At 38.8% G+C, this 24,610-nt stretch overlaps 1 protein-coding gene across 1 annotated transcript; it reads right to left on the reverse strand.

The window, feature by feature from the left end:
- Nucleotides 1–48: 48 nt before the first annotated feature.
- dnajb2 (DnaJ heat shock protein family (Hsp40) member B2) lies at nucleotides 49–24,275 on the reverse strand. Its single transcript, XM_066687858.1, has 11 exons — nucleotides 23,938–24,275; nucleotides 22,018–22,125; nucleotides 21,431–21,540; nucleotides 16,171–16,224; nucleotides 15,808–15,921; nucleotides 10,985–11,074; nucleotides 10,398–10,539; nucleotides 7,626–7,696; nucleotides 5,415–5,654; nucleotides 682–734; nucleotides 49–278 (listed from the first exon to the last, which is right to left on the reverse strand). The coding sequence occupies exons 2-10, from the start codon at nucleotides 22,080–22,082 to the stop codon at nucleotides 706–708; spliced, it is 915 nt and encodes a 304-aa protein (XP_066543955.1). The 5' UTR covers nucleotides 22,083–22,125; nucleotides 23,938–24,275; the 3' UTR covers nucleotides 49–278; nucleotides 682–705.
- Between the last annotated feature and the right edge of the window lie 335 nt (nucleotides 24,276–24,610).

The raw sequence follows: 24,610 nt of genomic DNA on the forward strand, positions 1-24,610 counted from the left end.
TAATCACCTGGAAACAAAGTATTTTCAAGTAACCATGGTGCAAATAGCTTCTTTATAAAATGCTTTATTTGTCTCCAGTTTTACAGTCCAAGAAGGATGACCTAATGCATATGTAATACTTAATCCTTTATACAAATCCAGTTTTATATTGCTCTATATACACACACATACACAGTACATACATGAAGTTTCTTTTTTTCTTTTTTCAAATAAAACTTTGAAAAATTCCATCTCTGCCAGTTTCTTGCCAAAGTGCCAACAGTTCTCTCAAGTCACACCTGTGGAAATGAAACAGACACACAGAATGAATACACTGTAATTGGGTACAATTTCTGGAAAGTTAACTAGCGTGATTCTGCACCATTGCTTCTCCCTATTAAGGGGAGTTGTTCTCATTTAACCTTTATAAAGCTTTCCCATTCAATCACTGTACTTAGATACACACACACACCCACACCATGTGAAACAGGTCCAAGGAAAAAGAGTTTGAACAGCTCTTAAGATCTGTGCTAGAGAAACAACATTGTGTCTGAAAGTGTCGGCTGATTATTGGAGTAGTGTGTGTTCTGCCACCTAAATTGTATTGTCTTTGTTGGATGGCTTTTATTATAAATTACAGAGTAGTCAATGGCTTCACTTAAGATCAGGAAGAAGCTATTTAAGCTGAATCCTTAGGTTTACCTCTGTAGAAAGCAGTGTGGCTTGTCAACCAGTGTAGGCGTGGAAGTCAGGGTCTGAAAGAAGGAGGAAATTGAGACAAATGTAAATAGAGTGCCAATACAATGTGGCCCATCACAAGTTTACTATGGTAAACCATTGTGAAGTGAATGTGAGTCCAAGCCAATGGGTAAGTCATGAATAAAACATATTAGCAGACCATTATGTAAAATATGTTTTCACATAATAGATTAGAATATAAATATATAAACTTATAGTTTAATTATGTGACTTTTACATATGGGGAGGAAAGCAGTGGAAAAGCAGATGGGAACCAACCAGGACTGAACTACACTACAACCTGTCTGCTTCTCGAGTTAATTTACATATTTATCCGTATGCCCTCAACTGTGGAAAAAGTGGTTCATCAAATGACATCACTACTCCACAGCACCTGACTGAAATCTAAGATAATAAGGCAATCATATGGTTTTGGTTTACTGTAAGATAATTCTTACTACTTTTGTGTTACAGCAAGCAATAGCAATAACAAGGATCAGATTCTATTACATTATTTTTTTGAGAATTATGTTTAGAGTCACTTAGGTCCCCCCACCTTTTATTGCATTCAAGTACTGTAATTATTTGATGTGCCTCCGATCAAACCAATCTGCAAATATTGTTTCCATGCTTCCAGCCCGAGACATTCTTTCAAAACACATTACTTCTTCATAAACAAGTTTCCCATTCAGCCACTGCCATCAGTAAAGCAACATTTTGTGTTAGTCACAACACTGTTCAAACTCCATTGTAGTTTTAATGTGTTCTTTATTGTAACAAGCACATACAGCAGTGATTACATCGGTTAACATCAGAAAAATGCATTTGCATACGTTTCACAGATGGTTACAGATGTTCTTAAATCTCTTGCCTTTTCGAGTGAGTTACTCCTCCTTAGTAGGGTTACAGTGCCAGCGAGAAGGCAGTGTTCAGTGCTCACAATTAACAGTGCAGAATATAGAGTTATTCAGTTGTCAGTGGGGTGGCAGTGCTGGACTGTGGGGTATTTGGGTTTGCATTATTAAGACACCAGTGGCACTGGCCGACACTTCTTAGTTTTCTTCTGAAATACAGTGTTAAATGCTTCATTTCCATCTAGACGTTTATCATTTTGCTAGGTATTTTTTCTCTTATTATCCTTTCCAAAGTGAAAATGTACAGCTCTACAGCTTTCCGTTTAAGCAAACACACTGTTGCTCCATTCCTACAGTAAGTATTCTGTATGTGCAATAGCAGAGAAGAATCACTCACTTCTAAGCTGGTGCATACAATGTGCATAGACAATATTTGGTGTCAAAAAGAGCCCAAAATGTTTCTCCACAGGGTGCAACCCCCCAAGCCCCAACACAGCTGTACCTACCAGTTACATAGGCAGAGTCAAATTGCTCTATACTGGACAAGAGCCTACTTGACAAATAGTGAACTAAGTAAAGCAACAATAAGGGAAACCAGAAGACCTCCAAAGACATGTTACACAGAGCATTGCAGTAACTATGAGCACCAGTCCATAATGCAACACTGCTGGGCATCCTGCTCCTAAATAGAGACTTGTTAGAAACATCACCTGTAGTGCGAGTCCACCTCCTTTCTTACTAGAATTAATCTCAGATCAAATTAGAGGTTTAGTAAACATACACTTATTTAAAAACTGAATCCGATTCTCCTTAAGAATTTAAGGCACTGAATGACTATGAGCAAAAATTTATACTTTTAAATCTTTATTATTATGTAAATGACACAACCAAGATCTACACAATCACGCTTTCCCCTTTTTGTTTTCTTCATAATTGTAGTTTTTGAATTTTGCTTAAACTAGGTATTAAATATTGTAAAATGGCAAAGGATATGGGTTTGCAAAAGTAAGGCAGATATAACAAGTTATACAGAACTATCAGAAAGATTATTTTAACCAGCATACAGAGAAGTGCACTACATGATATCTAGTAGACTACCAAGATACTTTGTTCTTATTTGTTTATTTAGACTTGGTCAGGCAGGCTAAAGATGCAGGTAACATGTTTTACATTAATGGCAACTCGTACAATCAGCTACAGGAAATTCAGGCATGGTCTTATCTCAGGTTGCTTTTAATGCTGGGAGCTATCCAGAGGGATTGTGTAGCCTTCTGCAATCACACCAATTGAGAGCTGAGAGCATTTCACTTATGTTGTAAGTCGCCCTGGATAAGGGCGTCTGCCAAGAAATACAAATAAGATTAATAATAATAATTTCAGATTATTTATTTTGCCTTTCTGTGGAGAATTTCAGTATGAAGGGAAAACAAGTAGCCTAAGTTGTGTGCCTGTTGAGCAACGATTAAGAGGTATTACAGGGACTGGTCATAGAAATGAATGGGCCATGAGGAGACATAAGGCACTAGATGGCTGTTGGGTAAAAGCTGGATCTAGAAATATGACTCCTGATGTATTACTTTACTTCCACTGTATAGAAAGTGACCTTTCAGGGCAAGTCTATTTCTTGGCACAAATAAAACATATAAACAGTGAAACATCGCCTTATTAAGAAATATACAGATTATTTTTTTGGTAAATTCACATTACATCACAGTAGTGTTCTTTTGGCATTTTCATACAGGAAACTAAGTTATAAGTATGTAAAATTCATTCATGACCATTGCACTCCCTGTACAGTAAATAAATGCATTTTGGTGCCCATTTAAAGCATAGCTACACAATTCAAAATAATATAAAAGTATATTAGCCTTTTGTGATCTGGTATTTACGTCACAATCTTCAGATAAGTCCTGTATATAATAAAAAGCCATATTAAGCGAAGGCCACAGCAGTGTGTCCTGCTTTAGAAGCTAACCAGCACTCCACAAGTTTGAAGAGGAAATTAATCATCAGTTGTAAAAAAAAAAAAAAAAAAACTTAAGACACTCATAAAGGGGAAATAACACGGTTCCTACAATTATGTTTTTATGCAGCTTTACATGTTGCTATAGTGTATAAGCAAGATGTATGATTCCAGTTTGATTATATCATATAAACTACATTTTAACATTTAAAACTTACCACATATCATGTATGCACATTCAGTGTTTCAGGTTCAACTTTCTAGATAGTAGAAACAGCAGAAAAACTACAAAAGATCAGTTTTCACCCCCGAGCGACAAATCTGTGATTCTCAATTTTTCTTCAAAAAGTACAATCACCTAAAAGCAGCACTGTAAATGTGCAAAACTACCGATTCTTAATTGAGAGACTGTAGATGTGAATGTTTGCAGTTGTTGAAGTAGATGTCCGTCCTGCATGTGACTCATTAAGCTGTACTTTATACACTCTGGCATTTCTGCTAAGTTTTATTAGAGGTACGAACCACCCAGTTTATGCGATTGTTTTTTCCACTAGCATCTGCAAAACAGTAGCAGCCATATTTTGCTGAACAGTGGGCATCATCCCAAGGATCACTGTTTTTCTTTTTACCTTTACATCATCTAACAGTGCACCTGTTTGTGCATCCAGATCTTTCCCCTACATGTAGAGATATTTGGTCTATTGGCTGAAAAAAAGTGGGGGATGAAAATAAATACATGCCAAATTCATGTTATAATTCTTCAAGGTACTCATTCATCTCTTGGGATCCATTCAATAGCTTTGTTTATCCATCTTTGGGCTGTTCTTCTTGTAATGTGTACAGCCCATTGCCAGTTCAACATTTTGAGTCTATCAATGAGCTCACATACTTTTGTTTGTTCTTGGTTCCATTTATTAGTTTTTCTTTCTCGTTATTCCAGACATGCAACTTCCATGCTTCTTTGCAGCTTCCGCAGTTTCTGTGTAACGGTTTCATTATGAGACCTCGTTTCAGAGCCACGTGATGATTCAAGTGATGCAAATGTTGAAGTGCACTGCAATCGAAATTATCACAGCAGATCACAGATTTTTTCCTCACTTTGAATAAGGGACTGTCTACTCGCACACAAACTCCTTCATTGTTGGCAAGGAGAAAAGAATAACTGTCTTCACCATTTGTCCCGCAGACATGAACACAGCACTGCATGTTGTCTACTGAAACCAAAATTACGATTAAGGAGTAAGACAGTGAAACACTAACAGTCGGTTCAGTTGATTATAATGACTCTAGTTGCAGCGGGGGAAGACAAATCTTAAGTTTTTGTGAAGCGTTTTACTTTGGTGAGTTTAAAATGTGAAAATGTTAAAAGTTGCTTATAAGACCATCTCGAAGGGTGCTATACATCTTACTTATACTCTATAGTGACACGTAAATATGCATAAAACCATAATTGTAGGAAGAGCATTAGTTCCCCTTAAAGTTGCATGCATTTTTAGGGTTATACATTCTTGCATTAGATCAGATGTTTAGGTATGTCAGGTCTAAGCATTAACACATTAGACACTTGGATTTTTTCTTTTTTGGCCCTGCGGCAGCTCCATTTTCCTCTTCTGAGAGTGCTTGTGAGGGGTCTCCTTGCCCACTGGCTTCCTTCTTATCCTGTGGTCTGCCTGGGGTGCCACACTTTCCCACCTTCCCTCCACCCTCACCCCCTGCATTCTGCCTCCCGCTGGAGGGAGTACTTTCCGAGGCTGCTCTCTGCTCCTCAGCAGCAGTCCCTCTACCCTGGTTGGCTCTGGCAGGCTCTGGCCTGATCATCTGGCTCCTTTCCCCACCCACCCCTTCCTGCTCCCTGCCCTCCTCCCCATGTTTGTGCACACCTGCTCTGTGTGGGCCATCCATCTCCGACAAGCTGTAGGCCAGTGCCATCTGCAGGTCTTCATCGTCCTCGTCCTCTATGTTGCCACCGTCTGGGTGACTGAAGAAGGACTCTGAGCTGAAGGACCTCTGAGCAGGAGAGCCACGGGCAAAGCTGCCATGATCCAGGAGGGACTGCTGGGGATGACTGTTCTGCTCCCTCCGGCTGAGCTCCAAAGCCAGGGCCATCTCATCCTCCACACCTGCAGGAACACAGACACAGACTGGCTCAGCAAACACACACACACACACACATCTTGTGGGCTAACAAATCTGACTGTGCTTATTACAAGGTTCCACACGAGACCCATGAGGAAATTATAACAGGCAGATTTTCACTGTGTTTCAAAAGGGCCATCAAACTGAATTGCAAAATCAAAACATACCAGCTGACTTCATGTGGCATTTTTATTCTAGAAATGATGTGGAAGATTTGTGTTTGTCTGCTTCTTTCATCTTCCCATAAGCAAACAACGATGACCATAACATCACAAGCAATTTATAATTGATGAAATTCAGCTACTGGGAGTCATTTGACAAACAAAACTAGCTTGTTTACTAAAAAATAAATGTGTAGTATTTACATACTCTTTGGTTTTTCCCAATATTTAGTTCATTCATTTATTTGAAAAGTTCAATATACCTAAAAATTTAGTAAAGAAATTACAATTACAAACTGTGACTAGATAATTGTAAACCCAAACCACTATGACCTTTTTTTTCAGCAAACTTAACGTGTAAATATTTGTATGAACATAAAAAGATTCAACAACTAAGACGTGTTTCACAGACTAACAGAAATTGAATAATGTGTCCCTGAACAAAGGGGGGGTCAAAATCAAAAGTAAGTCAGTATCTGGTGTGGCCACCAGTACATTAAGTACTGCAGTGCATCTCCTCCTCATGGACTGCACCAGATTTGCCAGGTCTTGCTGTGAGATGTTACCCCACTCTTCCACCAAGGCACTTGCGAGTTCCCGGACATTTCTGGGGGGAATGGCCCTAGTGTAGCCGATGCGGGTCGGAGCTCCCCGCCCGGGATTCGAACCGCGCACCACCGGCGCCCCTTCGAGTGCTCCGCACCGCAGCGGCTCCAGCGCAGTACAGCTTTAAGCCCTCTACGCTAAAAGGCCGGGCCTCCTACCCCTCCTACTGAGGGGTTACGTCACTTTGTAAAGGGCTCATTATGGTACGAATGAGCCCCGGTTACACTAGCCCTCACCTTCCGATCCAACAGGTCCCAGACGTGCTCAATGGGATTGAGATCCGGGCTCTGCGCTGGCCATGGCAGAACACTGACATTCCTGTCTTGCAGGAAATCACGTCCAGCAAAGGTGGGTTTGTGCCCATAGGTGATGTTGTTTCCGGTGATGTCTGGTAAGGACCTGCCTTACAACAGGCCTACAAGCCTTCAGTCCAGCCTCTCTCAGCCTATTGCGGACAGTGTGAGCACTGATGGAGGGATTGTGCGTTCCTGGTGTAACTCGGGCAGTTGTTGTTGCCATCCTGTACCTGTCCCGCAGGTGTGATATTCGGATGTACCGATCCTATGCAGGTGTTGTTACATGTGGTCTGCCACTGCGAGGACTATCAGCTGTCCTTCCTGTCTCCCTGTAGTGCTGTCTCCCTTAGTGCTGTACGGACATTGCAATTTATTGCCCTGGCCACATCTGCAGTCCTCATGCCTCCTTGCAGCATGCCTAAGGCACGTTCACGCAGATGAGCAGGGACCCTGGGCATCTTTCTTTTGGTGTTTTTCAGAGTCAGTAGAAAGGTCTCTTTAGTGTCCTAAGTTTTCATAACTGTGACCTTAATTGCCTACCGTCTGTAAGCTATTAGTGTCTTAACGACCATTCCACAGGTACATGTTCATTAATTGTTTATGGTTCATTGAACAAGCATGGAAAACATTGTTTAAACCCTTTACAATAAATATCTGTAAAGTTATTTGGATTTTTACAAAATTACCTTTAAAATACAGTGTCCTGAAAAAGGGCTGAGTATTTTGCTGAGTATATTATTGTATTTAAAAAATACTACCAGAGTTGCCTAGAAAACTATTAAAAAGTGCACGTGTACCCTTTTCCTGAGCAGAGTCTGATATTAATATTCCTGTGAAATACTTCTAAAGCAGCAATACACTATAAAAGGGTGGCAAGGGAGATTATTTTTACCATTTATTAATATAGTCTTCAGCACTCCATCCTCCTCAATCTCAGTTCTTTCCTGGCCATTTTCTCTGATCCTAGTAACAAACGAAAACAAGAAATTGCAAACATGAATGTCTTACATATTCATAAAGATGAATTAAGAATTAAGAGTTCAGAGTCATTCTTTACTGCTCATATTTAGACCCTAAATAAATAATAAACACATTCTCCCCCCCCAAAAAAGTGTGTGCATTATTATTATTAGGCAAGTCGGTATTCTGATTATTTATTATTTCCAAGCACAGTTTTCTAACTCCAAACCATATCAAACCTAAATAATTAGTGGGTAAAATCATTTTCAGGTGATATAATTGCTTCATGAAATAGGGTGGGGCTTAAAGTGATAAATACCTCATATTCAGGTGTGCATAATTATTAGGTAGCTTTTTCACCATAGGTACAATGGGCAGAAAAAAGGATCTAACCGATGCTCAAAAGAAAACAATTGTCAGAAGGATGCAAAACTGTCCAAACTATTGAGGCATGATCACCACACAATCGCAAAAAATGTGTTGAGAAGAAAAGGTGCAAATTAACTGCAAAATACTTGCTGAAGAATGAAACATGAAGCCTCCAGGAACCCTTTAGCCTCCAGTGCAACCATTTTTCAGAGCTACAACCTTACTGGAATCAGCCGAAGTACAAGGTGTCAAGTGCTAAGGGCATTGCTAAGGTCAGAAAGGCAGAAACATGACCCCTACTGAATAAAAAACATAAGCTGAAGCATCAAGAATGGACCAAGACTGATTTTTCAAAGGTTTTATGGACAGATGAGATGAGAGAGACTCTTGATGCACCAGATGGATGTTGCCTGTGGCTGGATAAGTAATGGACACAGGGCAGCAGTTCGAGTCAGGTGCCAACAAGGTGGGGATGGGGTAATGGTGTGGGCTGTTATTTTATACTTATTATTTGTTAAACATTTGGCTTCACTGATGAAATTGTATCTGTCCAACTGTTGAAAGGATCTTGGAAAATAATAACTGCCTAATAATTCTGCACACACTGTACTTTAATCGATAATTTAAAAAAGCATTTAGTATGACGAGGGTTTATATTAGAACATTCTCCAAAGTGGTGTGTAGGGGGTTATAAAATCAGTATGTGGAAAATAATTGTGGAACAAAATGTGACAACAAAAGAACAGAATTCTTCCCACAGGAGCATGGATTGAGTCCAGAGCTTCAATATTTACATCAATGAGTTAGTGGTGGTGTTGGAACAATCTCCTGCACCTGGGCTCACTTTAAACATCATGGAAGTTAGATGCCTGTTCAATGCAAATTACCTGGTCCTGCTGTCACCCACTGAAATACAGTGACACCAGAACCTGACCCTGCTGGAGCTGTATTTTTAGACCTGGGGCCTGGTAGTAATTCAGAAAAAAAAAAGAATCTTCTAAAAAAATGCTCAGATCTCAGGAAAGCAGATAGCACTCTAGGCAACACCACCCTAGAATACATACTTAATCATAACTACCTTGAACTGAAGTCATTAGGGGGATTTGGCCTTGCAGTGAATACATAAAAAAATTCAGTGAATGATGGTTGCATTGTTCAATTTATTTGGGATTTATTTATTTCTGAGACATTGAAACATTTTGCCAGAATCTTCTCCATTTCTTCTCAAGCTTCTATTAGGATCTCCACTGTGATTCCATCATCTCCAGGTGTTTTTCAGTTTGTAATCTTCTTTATCTACGTCCTCTCAAAGTGTGTGTGTGTCTGTGTATACATATACATACATACACACATACACCGGTCAGCCCTAACATTATGACCACCTGCCTAATATTGTGTAGGTCCCCCTTTTGCCGCCAAAACAGTCCTGACTCATCGAGGTATGGACTCCACTAGACCTCTGAAGGTGTGCTGTGGTATCTGGTACCAAGACATTAGCAGCAGATCCTTTAAGTCCTTAAAGTTGCAAGGTGGGGCCTCCATGGATCGGACTTGTTTGTCCAGCACATCCCACAGATGCTCAATTGGATTGAGATCTGGGGAATTTGGAGGCCAAGTCAACACCTTGAACTTGTGATTCATCAGACCAGGCCACCTTCTTCCATTGCTCCGTGGTCCAGTTCTGATGCTCACATGCCCATTGTAGGCGCTTTCGGCAGTGGACAGGGGTCAGCATTGGCGCCCTGACTGGTCTGCGGCTATGCAGCCCCATATGCAACAAACTGTGATGCACTGTATGTTCTGACACCTTTCTATCAGAACCAGCATTAACTTTTTCAGCAATTTGAGCTACAGTAGCTTTGTCTGTTGGATGAGTCCGCACGGGCCAGCCTTCGCTCCCCACGTGCATCAATGAGCCTTGGCCGCCCATGACCCTGTCGCCGGTTCACTGCTTTTCCTTCCTTGGACCACTTTTGATAGGTACTGACCACTGCAGACCAGGAACACCCTACAAAAGCTTCAGTTTTGGAGATGCTCTGACCCAGTCGTCTAGCCATCACAATTTGGCCCTTGTCAAAGTCGCTCAGATCCTTACGCTTGCCCATTTTTCCTGCTTCTAACACATCAACTTTGAGGACAAAATGTTCACTTGCTGCCTAATATATCCCACCCACTGACAGGTGCCATGATAACAAGATTATCAGTGTTATTCACTTCACCTGTCAGTGGTCATAATGTTATGGCTGATCGGTGTATATATATATAAATAAAATAAAAACTCCATATGGCTTTCATGGAACTGTAAAATGGAGTAAGATAAATAAGAGACGCTTACTTCTTAGTAGTGGTCCGTTTCCCATTGACTATGCGGGTGGATGTGGACACAGAGCGGAAATTGCCGATCCCGCCAGCCATGCTACCCATAGTACTCATACTCTGCATCCCACCCATGGAAGATGAGAATGAGGTGAAGTCCACTGCAAAGACAATAATCAGTTGAAGAAGCAGAGATTAATTCTGTGAGGAACTTCAGCTACACCAACTACAATTAAATATCATTAAGTATGTCTCAGTTTCCTAGTTTCTTTTTTAGATCCTGTGAAGTGCACCAGTCTCTTACTGTCTAAGCTATCAGACACAAGTGTAATCTTCTCAGCTGACATAGCAGAATAGTTTCAGGAAGCAGCATTTCTGCTAGGGAGGCTAATTTAATTGGAAGTACAAGCAGGGGCAAGAACAAGGCTCTCTTTACTAATGTGACACTGATTTTAAACTGACGATCATGCTGCAAAATAAAAGTGCATGTCTGTATTAAAGGACAGGCACTTGGGATCTGATTGTCTTGCCTACACAAACATAAGAAAAGAAAGAAACACTTGGAAAACATTAGAGAGGAGAGGTTTTTGCCTCAAGGAGCCCTACCTCCTGTAGAGGGAAAGGAGAAGAATCTGCTGGGTCCAATCCGTGGCCCACCACTGCTGCCATGCATCCCAGGGAAGGGGCTGAATTCATCTGGAGAGAAAATAAGACAAACATTAACCCAATCCCTGGTTTGCCGAGGACCAGACTCACAGTATGGGTCCTATGTGACACAATCGCTTTTCCAGAATCCAAATATTTGACTCTGTTCCAATGGGACAGCTTTAGAGGCACAGAACAGTCCATCAGAAAAGGAAGGGCTGCACATCATCTTGGTCATTTAAACATGTTGTTTTTCATGTTTATTTTCAATTAAACTAGACAATGCTGAACAGGTTTTAAAGACAGAACATATCTCATGGAATACAGCAATGTGAATGAATAACTGATAGGAAGACACCAGAGCTAGGATTTAGGGGGAATGGGCAGGGGTGGCATTCTCCTTGTTATCAGAATTTTAAAAATCATTCCTTGTGTTACACAGTTACAAGTGAGGGGGAATGTCATTCCCATTGGTTACTAAAAAAAATCAAATCCTAATTCTTATTTGATGTATTAAAGGACCAAGAAAATGAAAAAAATCTATTTGTACAGGTGAATTGCAGAGTTAACTGATTTTCTAGATATGACAAACTTTAGATAATTATTTGGTAATTGGGGGCAGTTATTATTTGAATGTCAGTTTATTGCATAAATTACATTTCAAAGTAGATAGCTCAGTGTGCTTTTTGAAATGCTGAAAAAATAAAGTTAAGATAGAAAAGGAATGAGATTCTACTGCTTTAACAAGTATACAGAGGGGTGGGGACAGAGCACACAAATATAATAGTCCATACTCCAAACATTTACAATGGACGATGGCCACTCCTTGTCCGCAGAGAATGTTAATCGAGATGCCGAGTTTACTTTCTCCAATAAAGGTAATGTTAACATGGGGAGGGTGGTTCCAGACAATCAATTTTGACCAAGAACTTATACTTATGAAAAAAAAAATCTAAAAATATGAAATCTGACACACAAATGACAATTTAAGGAGGAGGCACTTTCTCAAATGGTAAATTTAAAAATAATTTGAAGCCATTGTGAAAATTCAGGAGTAAAGAGTAGCAGAGAGATTTCAATACAAGTGCTGACTCCAGAATGAAGCTCTAGACAGTGTTGCCAGAAACAAAACTGCACTAGTAGCCCAAAATCTATAAAATTCTAGCCCAAAACCAGCCCTATATTTCTTTATGACAAACCAACAATCAATGGTGTTTCCACTCTCAACTACATTTACAATAAATAAACCCAATAAACCCATTATTTCATGTAAATCTTTATGTACTGTAAACCATTTACATATAATTGTATTAAAAACAAACAAATAAATAAAATCAGCAGTCCTAATAAAGCAATTTGCAAAGTGTGCACCAACTAAATTATAGAGCACAAGGTAGGTCTCGTACAATGATTCAGTAACATGCTGCATTCTTCTCAATTACTAAGTAAACCAATTGAGACACGTGTTCACAGGGATGACTGTATATAATTCTTAATAAAATCTGTACACATTTATTTAAATGTGAATGTTTAGACCACAATCGGTGAGAACATTTGGCACATAAAACAATATAACAATGTATTTAAAAATATTTATTTTTTTAAAACAAAGGTGCCAAAGGTACAAAATGTAAAGCTGGTTCCAAAAACTGTTTTTTTTAGTGCACCCTGTGTGTTACAAATTAAATGCACAAGGTGAGTTACATTAAATATATCGTGACAAATTAGTCAATTCACATTTTTATCTAGGTGTTGCATCACAAGAGCATGAAGACATGGATAATGTCATCTTTCATCCAAAATATAATGAACAAGCAACTAGATTGTCATGAATTTGAGCACTGTGTGATCTCCTTCACAGCAGTTTTACTGACCTTAAGATTACCATCGATGATGGCTCAATAATTAATGAAAGTGTTAACCACAACGAGTGCAGAGGTCTGTCTTCACACAAACCATGCAACCAAGAAATTCTGCCTTTCAATCTAGCAATGTTTTATCAGTAGATTGGAGAGTCAGAGATCAAATGGTTTTCCAATTCAGTGAGATTTCATCTCGTTATCATCTTTTTGTCAAACATTTGTAACCATATTGCCACCCTTGTGGATCAGCAGTTTTAACTCCATTAGAGGACAGAATAAAATGCTTCATTGAAGTTTGAAATAAATAAAGTGATCAGACATTCTCCATTATTTGTAGGTCTTTTTATTATATTATGGTAATTTCTTAATTTTTCAATTGAGCAGTTGTGTTCTCAAATTCTCAAACCTGTTTGAGTTAGGCTGCTCCACTGAAGCAATCAACAAAAACCCTTGGGGGAATTTAAAAAAGTTTTACTCACCTGCTAATAGCAAACTATGAAATTATTTTAATGGCAGTTGCTTAAGCAGATAGCAAATTGTCAAATAATTTCCTTGTTTTTTGTTTTTGTTTAAATACATCAAGAGATCCAGACAAACTGAAAACTCTTCTAAAATTAACCAATGCATTTGTGGTGTCAACAGCAGCCTGTGAAAGGGTATTCAGACAGCTGATTTGTATTAACAGATGTGCACAAATGTGCTTCAATGCAGTTGGGAGGCCTTGCCTATCAAATGTATTGGTCCTTCTCCTGGGAAAATCAAGATTAGTGTTGGGGAGTTGCTTGCTATATGTAGCCACGCTGCATTTTTCATAAGCTTTGTAGTTTTCAGGTCTTTTTCAAGTAAAAAAGACCTGAAGCTACCACTAGTTTCATTGCTAATTTGCATTGCTGGGCTGTCTCTAGTACGGCTCGGATGCTAAACTATTATCTGTTCAAAATTAAGGCTGTTATTTTGATAAACCCCAAATTATTTTAGCTTTAAATGTGAACATTGCAAACTCTAAGTTCAAAATTCAACCGTTTTAACTCTACAGTAAACGATTGAGTTAGGCTGATCTATTTATCAGACTGTATGCTCTTAGAATGCAGAAAACATGTTTCACAAACCATATAAGCAAATTACTAGATTGTACCGGTTTTGTGCATAACCTAGAGGTACACAAAATGCATAATCATGGGGCTGTCTGGATAGTGCATCATCATTTGCCTGTTATTTTGAAAGTGACACTGCAGTAGCCTACATTAATGTTTCCCCTCATTACCTTTTCATGTATAGGAATAATGACAACACAAACCGTTCGTGCACAGAACCATGTTGAATCCCATAACAAAGGTAAACCGTAAATGGCATACAGATCAAAATGTGGAATAACAACCACAGGGTGGCATTAGTTACATAACTCTACAGCATTAACTTTTCACAATAGTTTTCCATGTTAACCCATACCAACTTGGAATTAATACAATTCTGGAGAATTTCAAATTAAATTAAATCAAATTAAAACAATATGCTACATTAAGGGCAGCCTAATGTCAGAAAGCACCATTGAAAACCTAGGAAACACATGAGGAGCCAGAGTGAACCTTGGCTGTAGTAAGAATCATCATGAAGTGCGAGTGTGTAACAGAGAAAGGATATTTATTTCTGGATTTTGACAAAGACACACAAGATCTTTTAATGCGCATGTATATGCAAAGATCTAAATTAAAATATATTTTTTTTAATAAAGGTAAACCTAAAACAATTCTACTGTGAGAAGAATGCGTTCATCCAGTTCAAGGCAGGTTTGCCTGCCAGTGCAGCCTGTGAGCGCCTTCTCAGAATCCAACTTTAAAATGGTATTACGTTGCATCAACATAGAGGTTATGTGGTGTACAGTTGAAGTTGTGAGACAAGGATCTATATATGGTTGTCATAAGTTTTGGCAGACAATGTTTTCAGGTATGGAATATTATGAAGTCGTAGCCCTTGCTAATTTCCTGTAATGAAACCACAGTTTAATTCCTGATGTTGTTTTCTGTTTGATTTTGTTCTTCATTTTAATGCAGATGTAAAAAATGAAAAGTAGCTTTAGCGAGTACATTTTTTCTAAGGTAGCTTATAATTTAGCCAGCTACCTCCTTTTTAAAAGTAGCTTCCCCCGAAAACTGCCTGGTTTTGGGGACTGGCGTGTAATTATTAACTTTTTTACAAATCGAGTCCTGGACTACACAATGCACAAGGTACAAGACACCCAATGTTTAAAGTCTTTATGTTAGTATTTTACAGACTGAAAGGCATTTTCCTGGGTCTCTCTAGCACAGACCACAGAGCCCCAAACTGCAAATAGCACAGATATCCCTGTCTGCTTAGAGGGTACATGTTTTGTATACATTTAATACCATATACGCATTATTAACTGACACATAATTGAAAAGACTGTTATTCCAAGATCACTGCTAAAAACAGGCTCCAAAGCAGTTTCAGAAGCATGCAACAAAAAGTGGAGCTCCTTCCCTCAGCAAGTGATTTAATGTAGAGTTATATTTAAAGAAACACATAATTAACGTTTAAATTAATGTTAATAAGACTCAATGCAGTTCAAGCATTCTGGTGGGGTTATAAATTCACTAGCACTACCAGGCTGAGTTGACTATAATAAGCCAAACATCCAAGATAAAATTAGAACATATTTTGTATATACATGAAGTTTAATTAAATAATATGGCATGTTTAAAAAGGGAAAGCATTTAGAACATTCAAACAATATTTTCCAGGATGCTCCAAGTGGAAACATCTTGGGAAAGTTTTTATCCAGCAGTGGGTCTACAAAAGCTGATGATACAGAGATTCATATATATTGTACGCACACACGCACACACGATTTTACAATATTGTGTTTTCTCTTGTGAAAGTGTCAAAGAAAGAAGTCAAACTCACCAAAGAAATTAGAAAACGGATCTTGGCCACCAAAAAACTCCCTGAAGACCTCCTCCGGACTGCGGAATGTGAAGGTGAATCCTGGGAAGTCTGCTGGGCTGGGCCCGTCAGAGCCTGGGAGAAACACACAGAATCTTTCAAACAAAATCTGTGACAAACTATGAGCCTCAGTGAATTTGAGATCACCAGATTGGTAAAAGCTCCCACTACGGTCATTCCTAACCAATCCAATGTCATAGTGATAGAGACCCTTTTATAGACAGCTAGTGTTTACTGCGCTAGACCACTGAAACACACAATGTAGAAAGGAAAAAAAAAAAAGAGGGATTTCTAATGGAATCAGGATGTCTGTGTTTTTCTTACCTGCCCCAGCCAACCCATCCTTTCCATAGGAGTCATAGGCATCACGCTTGCTTCCTTAAAAGGAAAAAAAATGTGTAAAAAAATACCCCTGCATTTCTGAAACAAATATTTCTGAAGGAACATTGAACATTTAGTTTATGTACTGTATACAGAAATATACACATATGAATACAAAATCGTCAATTCAATTATCAAGTGAAAATTAACATTATTAAAAATATAAACGGCCACAGAAATCTTTCATTAGCTCAGGTGTGTAAGCAATCAGCTTCAAAATCACACACCAAGTTAAGTGGCCTCCACCCGTATTAAATTGTAGTAATTCACATGCTTTCAGAATAAAATGAGCAGTTCCTGTAGGTTCCCTCTGCTGGGTAGTGCAATTCAAAGCAAAGACTCAATTGTGAGCACCAAGGAGCTTTCAAAAGAACTCCAGGTTAAAAACTGTTGAAAGGCACAGATCAGGGGATGGGTATAACAATTACCAAAGGCCTTGAATATCCCTTGGAGGACAGTCAAGATGATTATTAAGAAGTGGAAGCTGTATTGTACAAGCAAGACCCTAAATAAAATCAGGCTGTTCCTCCAAACTGGATGACCGAGCACGAAAGACTGATCAAAGAGACTACCAAGAGGCCAGAGGCAACTATAAAAGAGGATCAGGCTTTTATGGCCAAGACTGGTCAAGATGTGCATATGACAACAATATCCCAAGCACTCTACAACCCTGACCTAAACGGTAGGGCGGCAAGAAGGAAGCCATTACTCAAGATAAACTGGAGTGGCTAATGTACCAAAAGGTAAATGTCCTTGAGTGGCCCAGTCAGAACCCCAACCTAAATTCAATGGGAAATATGTTACAGGACTTGAAGATTGCTGTCCATCAGTGCTCCCCAAGAAACTTCACAGAGCTTGAACAGTGTTGTAAAGAAGATTGTTCAAATATTTGGATGAGTTGGTAAGAGACCTAGTTGGTAGTGATGAGAAAACTAAACACTGAAAAGATCAAAACCTATATTTAACACATTTCCAGATATGGGTGTGTAAATGATGTTTTGCCTGCAAACAAGTTTGTGTACTATCAGGTAACTCAAGCCTGATTTACAGTACTAGTATCATATAGGCAGCCTTCACCTTTTCACTTATGCCATCTTTTAAAGCACTTTTACACACTTAATGTGCCAGGGCCCAGACCACACATGCACATGGTTATTTCTGTATACACTTCTTGAAGGCTGTACTCAGTTTGAACTCCCCAAAATAGCAACTAATGCCAGTCCAATGAGAGCATTGGATGGGTTAATAAGGAGACATTCCTAGGCTGCTCAGTTTGTCAGTCAGTCAGTCAGTCAGACTGATCAGACAGCCTTTGGAAGGGGAATTGTAAGTATTTTTTCTTTTAAAACAAAGCATACAAAAGAATATCAGGAAATAAGAGCAATGTGAGAAGTGTCAGAGAGGATTTTTTCCTCAACCTAGCATGTTTAGACAAGAGACATCATCTACAAAAGGCTGTAACTAGTGACAGATCCACCATTTGTGGATCAGTCATCTGTAGTGACATTTGAATACTGTGCTGTTGCAGAGAGCAATCAAGAGTCTGTAAAATTCCTATTTACTACCTATTACTATGAGTCTATTTGTTGTTCCGATTGTCCCCTTATGAAAATGGATTAAACCTTTCTATACGATTTATATTTTTCTGTTATTTCCAAAGATTACATAATCGTATACCTACTAAATATTGTCTTTCCAAAACATGACACACCCATTCTTTGGTAAAACCCCAAAAATCTACAAAGACTGTTCTTTGCCCTGGGTTTGACATGGCTTCATACGCATTTCTACAGCTCTATACTGCTTGTGGAGCACAATTATGGAGACACAGCCATGACTAGAGGAATGTGGAGGGCAGGAGTGTTGGTGTGAGAGGTTACAGGATTTACTTCCAGCAAACCACTGTTAAAGAGCTGTAAAGTTTCCACTGTTATACTTTTTGGAGTAATGTAAAGAAGCTAAAATGCTGTTTTTTTCATATTCAAAGAAATGCACTCACACACATTTTCAAAAATTAACTCTTTACACAAAAGACTTTGAAAGGAACTGAACCAACCTGAATTTGACCTAACTGAATCATGACTGGGCCTAAACCCCCTTAAGGCACAGACCCCTGGCTCTAAATACAGAGTATGTGACACATGCTGCACTACCCCAAACATGCGTGTTAAAGCTGGTCAGTGTATGATGCTTCATCACTTAGGTCTATGCCTTATATCTACAACGAAGCAGATTTGTGTACAAAATCCACAGATATTTTCCCAGCAAGGGATAAAGAAGCACTAAGAGTTCTAAAAGGATGCTGTCAAGACATTACATTCAGTGCTTTACACTGAAGGCTAGGTTTGTATTTCACAATTCTTTTCTGTTATATTATATTATATTCTGTTGCAGCACTGAAGTCAGCAGGAACCTATTTGGCTTCCTGTAGTTCAAAGAGTACAGTAATTCTCACTGTAGTGCACTTACTAAGGATCGAGTTTTTTGTACCCCCTACTTTTTATATTTTTTATTAGGTTTACATGAGAGGTTTATACCTGGCACTACAAATTAATGCATTTACAAAATATTTCGGTAACAGTATTTTTTTATATATATTCATGTTCTGGGATTTTATTAGATTTTATTGACTGATTAAGTATTTATATATAGGGCCTGCTGAAGGGGCTCAAACGTTGTTATTTTAGGGCCACAGTTTCTTATAGGTTCCATTTCATCTGGATCTGTCAATTAATTAATGCAATCTAGATATTTGATCAATTAGACATATTTAACATTATAGTTTAATTGTCTTTTATAGCGTAGTTGATGGCTTAAAATACTCTTCTGATTCCAGGTGCCACTACCTATAAATCATTTTCAGTCTGTGGAGATGCAGTCAATGTTAAGTTAATTAGTTTAAGTAATTAAGTAATTAAGTAACAAAGAGCCACTGTGAAAAGAAAGTTATTATATAACTTAATTGGGAACTGGAAAATCTATTATCTACTTTTTTGTGAGCACTTCAGACAAGACAATTAGTAATGTTTATGGTCTGTAGATCAGTGATGGTATTTTGTAGAGCAATCAAGAAAAAAAATGGAAATGAAATATTTATTAAACAAGTGCTAAATGTTAAGGATATAACTTGTCTTATGTGCTACAACTAGTGCCTGGCTTTTAGCTCAACTCTTTTCTAATTATCCTAGAGGTGCCTATGTAGTCACACCAGTTAACCTAAAACATTTATACAAAAATAACACATTAAGCTCTGACTAATTACCAATAGGAAACATAACTATGATGAACATTCATTGACATTCAATAAAGTTTCAAGTTTTCATGTTTGATCCTAACCAAGTATGAAATGGAATGCAAGCCTAAAGAGCAAAGAAGGGTGTACTTAGCTATAACAAGAATAACTGTGTTGATTAAAGTAGTGCAATGAAGGAAGAGTCAATGATTGCTCAGAAGGTGGTTTAATGAGGAGCAATCTTGGGGGGCTGGAGGACTGAAATACAGTTTAAAGAAAAGTTTTGCAAGGCACAGGGCCCCTGCTATGACAGGTTAGTCTTGATTCATAAAATTTCTAAAAGATCAATATTTAAGTACAAAAAAAAAAAAAATCTGCCAGGAGGTATACAGGTAGAACAGACTAATATCAAAAAAGCCATCTGATGAAGCCAACTTTCTTCAGAAGCAGCATGGACATCAATCCAACACACAAGTGTGCAAGTGTGGACTAAAACACAGGGCTCTCCATGACTTTGGCACACATACAGTATTGTGCAAAAGTTTTAGGCAGCTGTGAAAAAAGTAAGAATTCTTATTAAAATATACATGTTAATAGATTATATTTATCAATTGACTAAATGCAAAGTGAGTGAACAGAAGAAAAATCTACATCAAATCAATATTTGGTGTGACCACCCTTTGCCTTCAAAACAGCATCAATTCTTCTAGGTACACTTGCACACAGGTTTTGAAGGAACTCGGCAGGTAGGGGGTCTGTGGGGGCCATACCATCACTTTCAGGACTCCTTGTTCTTCTTTACGCTGAAGATAGTTCTTAATGACTTCCGCTGTATGTTTGAGGTCGTTGTCATGCGGCAAAATAAATTTGGTGCCAATCAGATGCCTCCCTGATGGTATTGCATGATGGATAAGTATCTGCCTGTACTTCTCAGCATTGAGGAGACCATTAATTCTGACCAAATCCCCAACACCATTTGCAGAAATACAGCCCCAAACTTGCAAGGAACCTCCAACCATGCTTCACTGTTGCCTGGAGACACTCATTTGTGTACTGCTCTCCAGCCCTTCAGTGAACAAACTGCCTTCTGCTACAGCCAAATATTTCAAATTTTGACTCATCAGTTCAGAGCACCTGCTGACATTTTTCGTGTTTTCATGCATAGTTGAGTCACTTGGCCTTGTTGCCAAGTCAGAGGTATGGATTTTTGGCTGCAAGTCTTCCATGAAAGCCACTTCTGACCAGACTTCTCTGGACAGTAGATGGGTGTACCAGGGTCCCACTGTTTTCTGCCAATTCTGAGCTGATGGCACTGCTGGACATCTTCCGATTGTGAAGGGAAGTAAGCATGATGGGTCTTTCATCTGCTGCAGTAAGTTTCCTTGGCTGACCACCGAGTCTACGGTCCTCAATGTTGCCCGTTTCTTTGTGCTTCTTCAAAAGAGCTTGGAAAGCAGATGTGGAAACACCCGTCTGCCTTGGGATAGCTCTTGCTGATGCAGTATAACTACCTTGTGTCTTGCTATGGTGTATGACTTTTGACAGCAACCTCACCTTATTAGCTGAGTTTGGGTGTTCCTCACCCAGTTTTATTCCTCCTACACAGCTGTTTCTGTTTCAGTTAATGATTGTGTTTCAAGCTACATAATTAATTGATGATCATTAGCACCTGTTTGGTATAATTGTTTAATCATACGCCTGACTGTATGCCTACAAAATCCCTGACTTTGTGCAAGTGTACCTAGAATTGATGCTGTTTTGAAGGCAAAGGGTGGTCACACCAAATATGGATTTGATGTAGATTTCTCTTATGTTCACTCACTTTGCATTTAGTTAATTGATAACTATAATCTATTAACATGTCTATTTTTGAAAGCATTCTTACTTTACAGCATTTTTTCACACCTGCCTAAAACTTTTGCACATTACTGTATATATTTATTGAATTTTCTGTGTCTCAGAGGTACTTACTGTCAGACAGCACTTCATAGGCCTCGGCTATCTCCTTGAATTTCTGCTCTGCCTGATCCTTGTTGTCTGGGTTCTTGTCAGGGTGCCACCGCAGTGCCAACTTTCTGTAACTAAAAATAAAACAAAACAAACAGTGCAATAGCCAATGTTAAGTGTAACATAAGCACACTGTACTGGTTTAAACATAGCAAACTATTCCTTGAATGCAAGATAGCTGCAGCAGTAGTTGACTAGCAGTCAACTGGCCAAGCACTGAAGCCACTGATTGAGAACATGAGACTCAAACAGTACTATTTTGTTTTGCTTCTTCTAACAATTCTCAGGAGTAAATTACTCAACAAAACATTGATTAAAACTCATATGCACCTCAGTGGAATCTTGTAATGGATCATGTTTCAAAGATTCTTTAAATTATTTTTACTTTTTTAATGTAGCTTATTACAATGCTGTGATTCTATGGGACAGAGTCTGACAGTTTTACTATACATAACCTACACTGTGGTGATGCTTGCAATGACTCCACAGGTGTTATTCATTCCGAGTTTTATGTGAAATCAATTTAATTTCAGCCAGTCAGTGCTACTTACGCCTTTTTGATATCATCCTGAGAAGCGTTTCTTGACACTCCTAGAATGTCATAATAATCCACCATGTCTTCCCCCACAGATTTGGAATCACGAAGTCCCCTCTCCTGTCTAATAAAAAGAGAAAGTATTTCAGCGTGAAGAATAGATCACATGAGCTAACTGCATACACAACTCAATTTGTTCAACCTACATGACAATTTCCTGTCCAATTTCCTTTGTCTAAACTTCAGGTATTTTATGATTTGGAACATTTACATTAAAAGATAAGAACACACTACAGATGCAAATCGCACGTATGTGTCTTCAGTGTGTTGTCCATATGATTAGCTGTCCACCACAGTAAGTGTATTGGTCTAATTCACTATCCTACACATTTGTTTCCCATAGGAAACATTAACTGTTTTGAAATAAGTTATTTAGGGATCTCTGATGCAAGGTCACACCTACCTTGTTATTCTAAAGAACCTGATAAAGCAACAGCCAGAGAATATTCAACTGTGGAATCTCAATACTTCAGCCTATGGGTCAAAGTCAGTACGGTGTCTCTATTTCTACATAAAATTAAAAATTAGGTCTGAATGTAATTGTTCATGAAGCAAGAGGATGGTTCTGGGGTTGCATGTTGAGGTTTAGTGTGCAATTGATAATCATCTGAAACCAGGCAGAAGTCAAAGGATATATTTTAGTCTGCATTTGGTTCTTTTTTCCTTGATGTAGCTGCCAGACTAGTTCAGTGTATGCTGTGTGTATGCTACATGTGTGCTGAAATCAATTAACAAACATGCCCGAGCAACTTGCTGTCCAGGGGAATATCTTAAATTGGAGATTCAAATCTTTATCCAGCAACAAGAAAGGTCTTTCAATATTAACACTTCTTTTTGACTCAAAATAGCCACATTGAAATCATTAACACAAATGATAAAGAAATGCTATCAAGCAAATATGAAGATAGGGAAGGCACCTGGAGATGATGGCATATCCATGAATATCAGGAAAGGAGGAGAAACTGCCAAAGTTAATGTGGGTTTTTACAAAATGTACTAAGCAGCAGGAAATACAGTTTACGTCTGCATAAAGAACAAAGATAAAAGTGTCTTTCTGCCTATATAAAATATCGCAAGCCATAGTACAAGCCTGTGGACAAGAATAGAAGTATGAAGTTGACAGATGGATGGAATTGAAGAAGAGGAAAATGCAATTTCTATGGTCTGATATATGTATATGTACATATGTGAGTGACTGCATATCCTATGGCATAAAAACTGTAGTGATAAACAGAAATGGATAGAGCAATCTCATGTTTTTCAACACAGATTCTGCTTACTGAGATTCAACACTGAGAAGATGGCAAACTTATTATACAAACAACCACCCCCAAGCATTGTAATGACAAGTGAAGTCTGTGAACCCAAACTTTCACTTTCACTATAAGTTCATCACATTTAGGGATTGCACTGAGCTGGAAATGACAGCAGAAAACAGAATAGAGAAGCTTCATATGAGCCCTGGTCTACAGTTTAGTTTGTCTCTGGTCTATTCAATGTTTCACAATTGCTGTGTCCAGTCTGTCATTATGTTTGGCCTGCCTGGTCTGGGCAATCACCCCATATCCACCCTGGCAATAAAAAAGCCCCCAGTCAAGACCCCTGGCTCCCGGCCTGTATAAGACCTCTCTGGAAACTGACCATAGAAAATCATCCAAAATAAAACCCTATATGAATGCATACGCTTCATGACAGCTGCAACATTTCAACAGTTTAATTTTAAACACATTATTCCGATTTGAAACTTGCAAATATATCAACGTATATTAAGGCATTGAATTATGATTATAATCAATCATAATTCAATCATTAAAATACTGCAGTGCGTGGTTTACCAGGGTATTACATGAGGAATTAAAAAAGGGAGACGTCTTACCCTTTTTACAGCTCTTTCTGTTTCAGTGCTGAGATGCTGCGCCGCTGCGCCGCTATCTGTTCTAACGGGGTTAAAGTGTCGTTTGTTTATATATAAATGCGCTTCTTAATAACGGACGTTGCAGTCGGTCGTCCAGAGGAAATACAGCCCCGTTTCCCAAGCGACCATTCAGCTCACTTTCTGCTTTGTTGATATCGTTAGCAACTTATATCCTATCGTTTCCTTCCACACCACCGAAAATAATGTCTTTATTGAGCACAATGTGCCTCTGGGTCTCTACACTGTGCGCCTCCCCGCGTCACGATCAGCTGAGCAGAAACGTCCAGAAGAACACGGAGAGTCCAGAACATACCATGCGTGTTTTGATTTCGCCCACATAACCCCTCCCACTACTGAATATTCAAATATTGTTACCGCGGATTGGTGGGCGAAGCTGTATTCGTCACGCTATAGGACGACACCCGACATCCTCAAACCTGCTGAAAACGCGGATAGTGGCACAAGTGAACAGGATCAACGGAGATTTTCCAATAAGAGAAATACTGTGTTTATTATATATAAAACAAATGACGATGTGCTCCCTATATGACCAAGTCCAAAAGTAAATAAGTATCCAGCAGAAGAAAAAAACAGTTACTCCTGGCCACCACTGTCAATGCACCAGATTATTTAT

Source organism: Amia ocellicauda, chromosome 16 (assembly GCF_036373705.1).
Source record: "Amia ocellicauda isolate fAmiCal2 chromosome 16, fAmiCal2.hap1, whole genome shotgun sequence".
Classification (NCBI taxonomy): Eukaryota; Metazoa; Chordata; class Actinopteri; order Amiiformes; family Amiidae; genus Amia; species Amia ocellicauda.

Coding starts and splice junctions, on each gene's coding strand:
- dnajb2 (XM_066687858.1), bottom strand. CDS start 22,082: ATGGTGGATTATTATGACATTCTAGGAGTGTCAAGAAACGCTTCTCAG. Junction 11,075..15,807: donor TCCGTTTTCTAATTTCTTTG/GTGAGTTTGACT, acceptor TTTTCTCTCCAG/ATGAATTCAGCCCCTTCCCT. Junction 5,655..7,625: donor GAAGACTATATTAATAAATG/GTAAAAATAATC, acceptor GTGTTCCTGCAG/GTGTGGAGGATGAGATGGCC.